The following is an 8,514-nucleotide window of genomic DNA, read 5'->3' on the forward strand; positions in this document are numbered from 1 at the left end:
TGCCAGGCCACTGAGTCTTTCCAGGATCACTCTTATGTTTTCTCTCATCCATAAAGGGTTTGTTTTACCCTATAAGCCGCAGCCAAAGGTTCTTTGGTTTCTAGGGATTTGACAGATGGGATTCAGTCCACACATTTGTTGACAGTGCCTTTTTCTTCCTGGGGACGGACGTGTATAATATGACTTGCATGGCTTCTGTTGAGATGATTCTGAGTTCTCACCTTCGATGAGAGCTTCCCATCCATGAAGTGCTATTGTAAAGAATTTATACGTATTGTCTCACAATGAACTTAGGAAATACAGATGAATTTCAGTTTTATGGAGGAGATCATTAAGGAACACAGGTTAAATCCGCCAGTCCATGGTCCCACAGCTAATATACAGGGAAGGCAAGCCTGGCCCAGGCCATCTTAGTTCAGAAATCAGACATGTAATGGACATGTGGTACTGCCTCTCACCAAGAAGAGGGTCCCAGTGTACAAAAGCGACTAACAGATGCAGTTTTAGTGCCACGGAACAAGCTTCTTTAATTATCAGATGAACTAATTAGAAATCAAACCAAAGTTAACATAAATCCAGTGGAAAGAGACCACATTAATATTTAACATCTGTTGGTGTGAGTGCTATAAAGAGCCTTATTTTAAACCACTCTTGAGTTACTAAATATCCGGAGTTATGAAACACTCAAGTTGTTAGAAAATCAAGGCCACATCACTCAAGAAGATGTTTTATATGAGAATTTAAACTCATTAATTGATAGTCAGACCCACTGTGCGGAGGCCTCCATCACCAAAGGGGAGCTTTACCAAAACTCAGGCACCTGGACACCCCACAGCCCCACCAAGCAGGATCTCTAGGCGTGGGCCCCGCACAACTGCAATGCCCAATTCCACGAGTTTTAGGTGTCGTCACTACAAAAGAAATCACTGTAGGGAAGCCTATAGGTATGTTTTAATAACATGATTAAAGAGCTCTTGGAAATATTCATTGGCTTTATGAAAGGAGGTAAACATCAGCTAATTTACCCAGTGATCACTTGTCCAACAACGTCAACTCCCTGGAGCGGGAGTGAGGGGGAAATGTCTCTGACCACCCGGAGTTGATGGCTCGGGGTCCGTATACTCGGGACCGCGTGTTTTTCTTAGAAGAGGACTCATTCGGCATCGGTTTCCTCTGGCTTCACATCCACATCTCACAATAAGAGTCTGACCTGCCTAGAGTTCACCTGTCAAGATTGGTTGCTAGTCCCACCCCTTTTAGCTACATGACTGTGCATTAGTTACTTTGTAAGGGGCGTAATAATAGGACCTTCCTCAGTGGGTGTTGGAGGACTGAGGTAATCCACGCAGAGCTCTGCATTTAGTTGCGGCCCCTGTTGGCTGCCTGATGTAGAAACAGAGAGCCTCGTCCATCTAGATGCGGCCTGAGAACATCACTACACTACGTCCCTGTGTGCTCACGCTGGATGATGATAATGTAACAGGAGATGGTTTGAATGCTTTGTCAAACCAGTTATTTAAAACTTTTGGGAGGAGAAGGAGTCCCATAGTTCTTTTTTTTTTAAATTGGAGAGAGAGTGCGCACAAACAGGGGAGGGGCAGAGGAAGAGGAAGAGAATCTCTAGCAGACTCCCCACAGAGTGTGGAGCCCCATGTGGGACTCAGTCTCACGAGCCTGAGATCATGGCCTGAGCAGAAACCAAGGGTCAGATGCTTAAGCAACTGAGCCACCCAGGTACCCGAGGGAGTCCAATACTTCTTTGACCCTTTGATGAAACAATGAACTCCCTCCAGAAAAAGCAAATACACTCACATACCTATACATTTAGGGATGAGTTTTAGGAAGTTCACACTCTTCTAGGGGTCTCCGGCGCCCCCGTAAGGATTATTCTGCTAAACACCTTAAACTACGAGGACGATTTTCATCAAACATGATTGAAACTGTGTGTGTGTGTATGTGCACATGTGTATCTGTCACTGCCCCCAAAAGATAGGTTATCTGGTCATCATTTATAGAATGGCTGGTTCCTCAATGAGGCAGGACAAAGTATATATTTACCTTTTTCTCTTTTTTTCTTTCCCTTTATCTCTTCTTATCTTTTTATTCATTCAACTACACGTATTTATTGAATACTTACTTTGGGCCTAGTGTTTTGCTCAGGATTACTCTTTTGATCCAGTAAGAATGAGAAAACTTAATTAATGTCATTTCATTATTCATAAATCTTGCCTTGTGTCTATATAACATAATAACAAATTATAAGGAAAGCATATTAGCATGATAACAGGTACCATTGACTAAGCACTTTGAATGTGCTGGGCTTTCTTCTAAGTGCTTTGTATGAACTGACTTTTCTAATCTTCACAATCCTAAGAGGCAGGTACAAATTTCCTTCCTTCCTTCCTTCTTGTTTTGAAGATGGGGAAATTGAGGTGCGGTACAGTAGGATAACATTACCACAAAGGTGGTCTTTTTCCAGAACTTTTGCCGTAACTACCGTCCTGCACTGGGTAGGACGGTGGCAGGTCCTGCTTGAGCCCAGCAGGGAGAAATAATGGGGAGAAATCAGAGCTGGAGCTCTTCCTTCAGAAGGTTGAGGTGTTAAGAGAGAGAGAGAGAAGTGTGGTAAGAAAAACAAACGTGTGACTGTTTCCTTGATGTGAACTTTTTAAAATGTTTGTTTTCATCCCCTGTCCCAGGATTAGCAGAGTAGAGGAGTCTGCGCTGAGATCTCTGCGGGAAAAGTTATTTGCTCATTCCTCAGATCTTCTTGGTGAATTTAAGAAGCATGACACAGATAAAACTGGTAAGACCAGACAAGTAAAATATTCCTAAAAGGAAACAGGCAAAAAAAAAAAAATCTTTGCAGCAGAAGTTATCACATCATTATTTGTTGAACTCAGGACCAAAGGACATCTTTGACTCCTTTTTTTCATTTTATTCAACTTAATGTTCTTGTTATCTTTTCTAAAGTTTAAAATGCCAAGCTTTTATTTATTTTTTTTAAATAAAATGAGAGAGCGAGAGAGTGAGAGAGAGCGCAATCAGGGTGAAGGAAGAAGCAGACTCCCCGCTGAGCAAGGAGTCTGATGCAGGACTCGATCCTGGGACTCAGGGATCCTGACCTGAGCCAAAGGCAGATGCTTAACTAACTGAGCCACCCAAGTGTCCCTAAAATTCCAAACTTTTTTTTTTAAGATTTTTTAAATTATTATTTATTTATTTGACAGAGAGATCACAAGTAGATGGAGAGGCAGTCAGAGAGAGAGGGAAGCAGGCTCCCTGCTGAACAGAGAGCCCGATGTGGGACTCGATCCCAGCAACCTGAGATCATGACCTGAGCCGAAGGCAGCGGCTTAACCCACTGAGCCACCCAGGCGCCCTAAAATTCCAAACTTTTAACAGAATGTGAGTTTAGCAACTATAGAGGGGATGTTACAAAGAGATGGAGACAAGGGGAGGGTAACAAGGCCAGAACTAAGCAAAAACCAATGGGTGCAGGAAGTTACAAGAAATATATCCAAAAATTAGCAAAAAACACAATGATTTGGCTTCTTATTCTTGCTTAGTGTATACATATATGTTCTGTGTTCTATTATCAAAGCTAGGATTTTTGTCTTTGCTCAACTAAATAGAATATTTGTCTAATATACATTGACCACATATATATATATATATATATCCCCATTATAAAATAATGGTAACAATCATAAATTCACGGCAATATCTGCTCGTATATGTACCAACAACTAATGCTGTATATGCACATATATATATGTATATAGTTTTAGGATATTATTTACAGGAGTGTTGTGTGACTTTTCAGTAGTGTGCCAGATTTAGCAAACAAAAACAGGATGCCTAATTAAATTTGAATTATAGATAGACCACAAATAATTCTAAAATATAATTATGTCCCATGCACTATCTGGACCATAAATGCTTATTTAATTGGGCATACTCGTGCAACCCATTTCCAGGAAACTCTACCTAACCCACAAAAAGAGTGACAGTGCCCATTAATTCTGTTCCCTGCAGACAGCAGGGGGTATGTCAGGATAAAAAGGTCTGCACTGTGGGGCAGGACACTGGACTTGTAAGTGACAAGTCAGCTCATGGTCTTGTTGCTGTAGGTTTCATCTCCCTGAGTGACTGGGCAGAAGCCGTGGAGTCGGTGCTGCGGCTGGGACTGCCATGGCGGATGCTGAGGCCACAGCTGGTGAGCAGCTCCACGGACTCCATGCTGGAGTACAAGTCCTGGCTGAAGGACTTGGCCAAGGAACAACGGAGCCGGGAGGTAATGGTGGGAAGAGGCTGCGTGCCGCCATACTGTGGGCCATGAAGCTCCCTATGGGGAACTTTGCATCGGCAGCAAGTATGGAGAACCCAGAAAAGAAGATGGATGAGAAAAGGGAACTACTTGTTGAGCTTCTGTATGTCAGGTTTTGTGTTAAGTGACTTACATATATTGCCTCAATTTATCCTCAAAATACCTACCTCACAAGGATGGTCTTATCAGCACCATTATACCTACAAGGACGCTGCTCACCGAGCTGCTAGAATGTAGAACTGGGACCCAATCCCAGGTCTGTCTGACTTCCCGGGAACCATCCTGCTTCCCTCACTAAGAAAGAAAGAAAGAAAGAAAGAAAGAGAAAAAGAAAAAGGCTTTATTCAATAAATACTTATTGAATGTAAGGCCTTGGGCTAGGTACTTTTTAAAATGGCTTTATTTCAATTTAATTCACATACCATACAATTCATCCATTCAAACTACAATTCAGTGGTTTTTCATATCTTCACAGATATTTGCAACCGTTAACAGAGTCAATTTTAGAACCTTTCCATCATGGGCTATAAGTACTTCTTAAACCCTTAGGTTATTTGGTAGGCTGAAGGGCTTAGGGATAAAATCTCTTCAGGCTGTTTCAACCCTATCTTATTGTCAGGGTTGATTGTGTGTTAATTATATATGAGGACAAGCCTGAACAAAAGATACAGAAAGAACGTATATTTTCTTTTGTAGAACATCCAGTCAAGTTTGCTGGAAACACTGTATCGGAACCGATCCAACCTGGAGACCATCTTTAGGATCATAGACAGTGACCATTCAGGTAAAGACACTTGTTAGCCCGTCACTTCTGATGTGTAGCATGTACTTAACCTCCTTTTCAGTCTCCTTCCTGGTCACTTAGCTCTCTACTCAAGCACTTTGGGGGCAAAGTAAATAACAATTATGCTTATAAATAAATGGCAGAAACTAGAAAAGTATTTTGGCACTAGGCGCAATCCATGTAGAAGAGAGGTCAGGCAGAGAAGAATGAAGACAAAAGGGATGAGAACTTCTCATAGGAAAAACCGTGATTAGAAGGTGTGCTGTCCCTTATCGTCCTATCAAAGATAGCCATAAAGTACTGGGGAGTGCCTAGAGTAGAAAGGCTTTTACAATCTCATCCCGAAGTATTCTTTTTAAACTTATTTGGAATAACTACAGATTCACAGGATCTTAGCAAACAATGTACAGGGAAGGGCCCCTGGGTGGCTCAGTGGGTTAAGCCTCTGCGTTCGGCTCAGGTCATGATCTCAGGGTCCTGCATCAGGCTCCCTGCTCAGTGGGGAGCCTGCTTCCTCCTCTCTCTCTGCCTGCCTCTCTGCCTACTTGTGATCTCTCTCTGTCAAATAAATAAATAAAATCATTTAAAAAAAATGTATAGGGAGGTCTGGTATCCCTCCTCCTATTCCCCTACTGGCCCAAAGACCTTTTTCAATGTTACTACACTCTCCCCACCTACTTTTAGATATAATTCACATACCATATAATTTATCCACTTAAAATGTTCAGTTCACTGGTTCTTAGGATATTCACAAGGTTGTGTAAACATCACCACTATCTAATTATAGAACACTTCATCACCCTAAAAAGAAACCCAGACCTGTTAGTGGTCACTCTCCGCCCCTGTCCCTTCTCCATCGGCCCCTGGAAGCCATTAATCTGCTTTCTGTCTCTAAAGATTTGCCTACTATGGACATTTCATATAAATGGAATCCTACAATATTATGGCCTTTAGTGTCTGACTTCTACTTTGCGTAAGGTTTTCATAGTTCTTCCATGTCGCAGCATGTATGAGTTCTTTATTCCTCTTTAGAGCTGGCTAATAATTTCGTCCTATGGATATAAAATATCTACACCATATTTTGTTTATCCACTCTTCAGTTGGTAGATATTTAGATCGTCTCCACTTTTTGGCTGTTATGATGACTCTGTGAATATTTGTGTACAACTTTTTATGTGAGCATATGTTTTTTTATTCTCTTGGATGTATTCCTAGGAATGCAATTGCTGAATCATAGCATAAAACTCTGTTTTACTTTTTGAGGAACTGCCAGACTATTTTCTACAGTGGCTATACTCATTTATAATCCTATTAACAAGGTCGGACGGTTCCAGTTTCTCCTTATCCTCCTGTCCTCGCCAATACTTCCTACCTCTGCCCACCCTTGTCAAAGCCATCCTGCTGGGTGTACAGTATCTCAAGGCTTTGATTTGCATTTCCTTAATAACCGATGATATTGAGCATCTTTTCATGTGTTTATTGTAAATGTTTATATATTCTCTGGAGAAATGTCAATTCAAATCCTTTGCCTATCTTTTAATTGAGTTATCCATCTTTCTGTTGTTGATTTATGAGAGTTCTTTATATATTCTTGTTACTATGCCATGATTAGATAGATGATTTGCAAGTATTTTCTCCAACTTTATAGATTGTCTTTTCACTTTCTTGGTAGTTTCCTTTGATGCACAAAATTTTTTAATTAAAATAAAGTCCAATTTATCTTTTTTTGTTGTTGTGCTTTTGGTGTCATATCTAAGAAACCATGACATAACCCAAGATAGCAAAGATTTACGTCTATGTTTTTTTCCTAAGAGTTTTATACTTTTAGCTCTTCCAATCAGGCCTTTGATTCATTTTGAGTCAATTTTTGTTGGTAGTGCAAGGTAGGGGGATAGCTTCATTCTTTTACATGGGGATGTCCAGTTGTCCATTACCATCTGTTGAAAAACAATTCTTTCCCCTTTGAATAGTCTTGGAACTCTTGTAAAAAAAAAAATCAATTGACCATAGATGTATGGGTCCAGAGGCTTTTTATAAGCAAAATAAAATATTTGTTTGGGATGACTTAATGCCTGGTTTCCCAGCAAGGGCACTTTTGACATGTTGGCCTGAATATTTGTTTTTTGGGGGTCCATCCTGTGTACTGTAGGGTATGTGGCAGCATTTCTGGCATTTACCCATTAGATTCCAGTAACACCCACCACGGTCATGACAATCAAAAACGTTTCCAAACCTTGGCAAATGTCCCTAGAGGAAGGGAAGCAAAAATGCTCCCAGTTGAGAATCCCTGGTGAACCATTGGTTTTGTGCCACCCCCTTGGTAGTTTAAACTAGATGCAAGGCCTTGGCCATCTTTGTCTGTTCAACGGTAGAGAGCAGGTGTCCCTGCAAGAATGTCAGAGCAGATGGACATAAAAACTAAACTGACTCACTGACCTGAATTCCTCTCTCTGGTAAGGGTTCATCTCATTGGACGAGTTCAGGCAGACTTGGAAGCTGTTCAGCTCTCATATGAACATTGACATCACAGATGACTGCATCTGTGACCTTGCCCGGAGCATTGACTTCAACAAGGATGGCCACATCGACATCAATGAGTTCCTGGAGGCCTTCCGCCTTGTGGAGCAATCCTGCCCAGAGGGCGATGCCTCAGACTGCCCCCAGACCACAGACCCTGAGGACGGGGATGGCAGCAAGCCAAGCACACAGTAAGAGCAGCCTGTGTCCATCTCCCGTGGTGCCTCAAAACCAAGACTGAGCTTGTCCCTGCAATAGCTCCCTTACTTTCCAGAGATTTGTGGAATTTTACTCTGAGAAATTGCCTACCAGTGTTCATCAGAATCAGCTCTCTGCGTGTGCGTGTGTGTGTGTGTGTGTGTGTGTATTTAAATATGTAGCTACCCTATCCCTAGCTCAAAAGTTTCACAGGGTAAGACCCAGGTATAAATATTTTAAATTCTCAAGTCTACCCCAGTTAAGAACCACTGACAATTCAATCCCCTCATTGTTTTCATTTTTATGCCTTTTAATTATTGTTTTGAAAATATCTTAATCGTAAAGGAAAGTTATGAGAAATTTTGCAGTCCCATGACCCAAACGTGGATTCTTTTCATTACTTACTTTTTCTTGTTATACTATAGTTTTTATATAATTTAATGTTTTTTTTTAAAAAAATAAACTCACATCTACTTGTAAATACTTTCCCGTGTTGCTACATAGTCCTCGTGATTATTAGTTTAATGGCTACATGATTTTCTTTCAAACAGGCGCACTGTAATCTGTTCAGCCATTCTCTAGTTGTGAAACATGTACCTTGTTTTTAGTTTTTCATTATTATCCGTAACACTGTGGTTAATAACTTTGTGCATATAGCTCATTTTACAAAAGTCTTTGGAATTTT

General features: G+C 40.9%; 1 protein-coding gene across 1 annotated transcript in view; it reads left to right on the top strand.

Moving 5' to 3' along the window:
• PPEF2 (protein phosphatase with EF-hand domain 2) overlaps nt 1-8,312 on the top strand; it is a 28,669-nt gene extending 20,357 nt beyond the window's left edge. Inside the window, exons 13-16 of the mRNA XM_059159047.1 lie at nt 2,700-2,806; nt 4,134-4,297; nt 5,027-5,114; nt 7,573-8,312. Coding sequence (XP_059015030.1) covers nt 2,700-2,806; nt 4,134-4,297; nt 5,027-5,114; nt 7,573-7,826 — 613 coding nt within the window. The 3' untranslated portion in view covers nt 7,827-8,312. The remainder of the gene's footprint in view (nt 1-2,699; nt 2,807-4,133; nt 4,298-5,026; nt 5,115-7,572) is intronic.
• The last annotated feature ends 202 nt before the right edge of the window (nt 8,313-8,514 follow it).

This window comes from Mustela lutreola, chromosome 1 (assembly GCF_030435805.1).
Source record: "Mustela lutreola isolate mMusLut2 chromosome 1, mMusLut2.pri, whole genome shotgun sequence".
NCBI lineage: Eukaryota > Metazoa > Chordata > Mammalia > Carnivora > Mustelidae > Mustela > Mustela lutreola.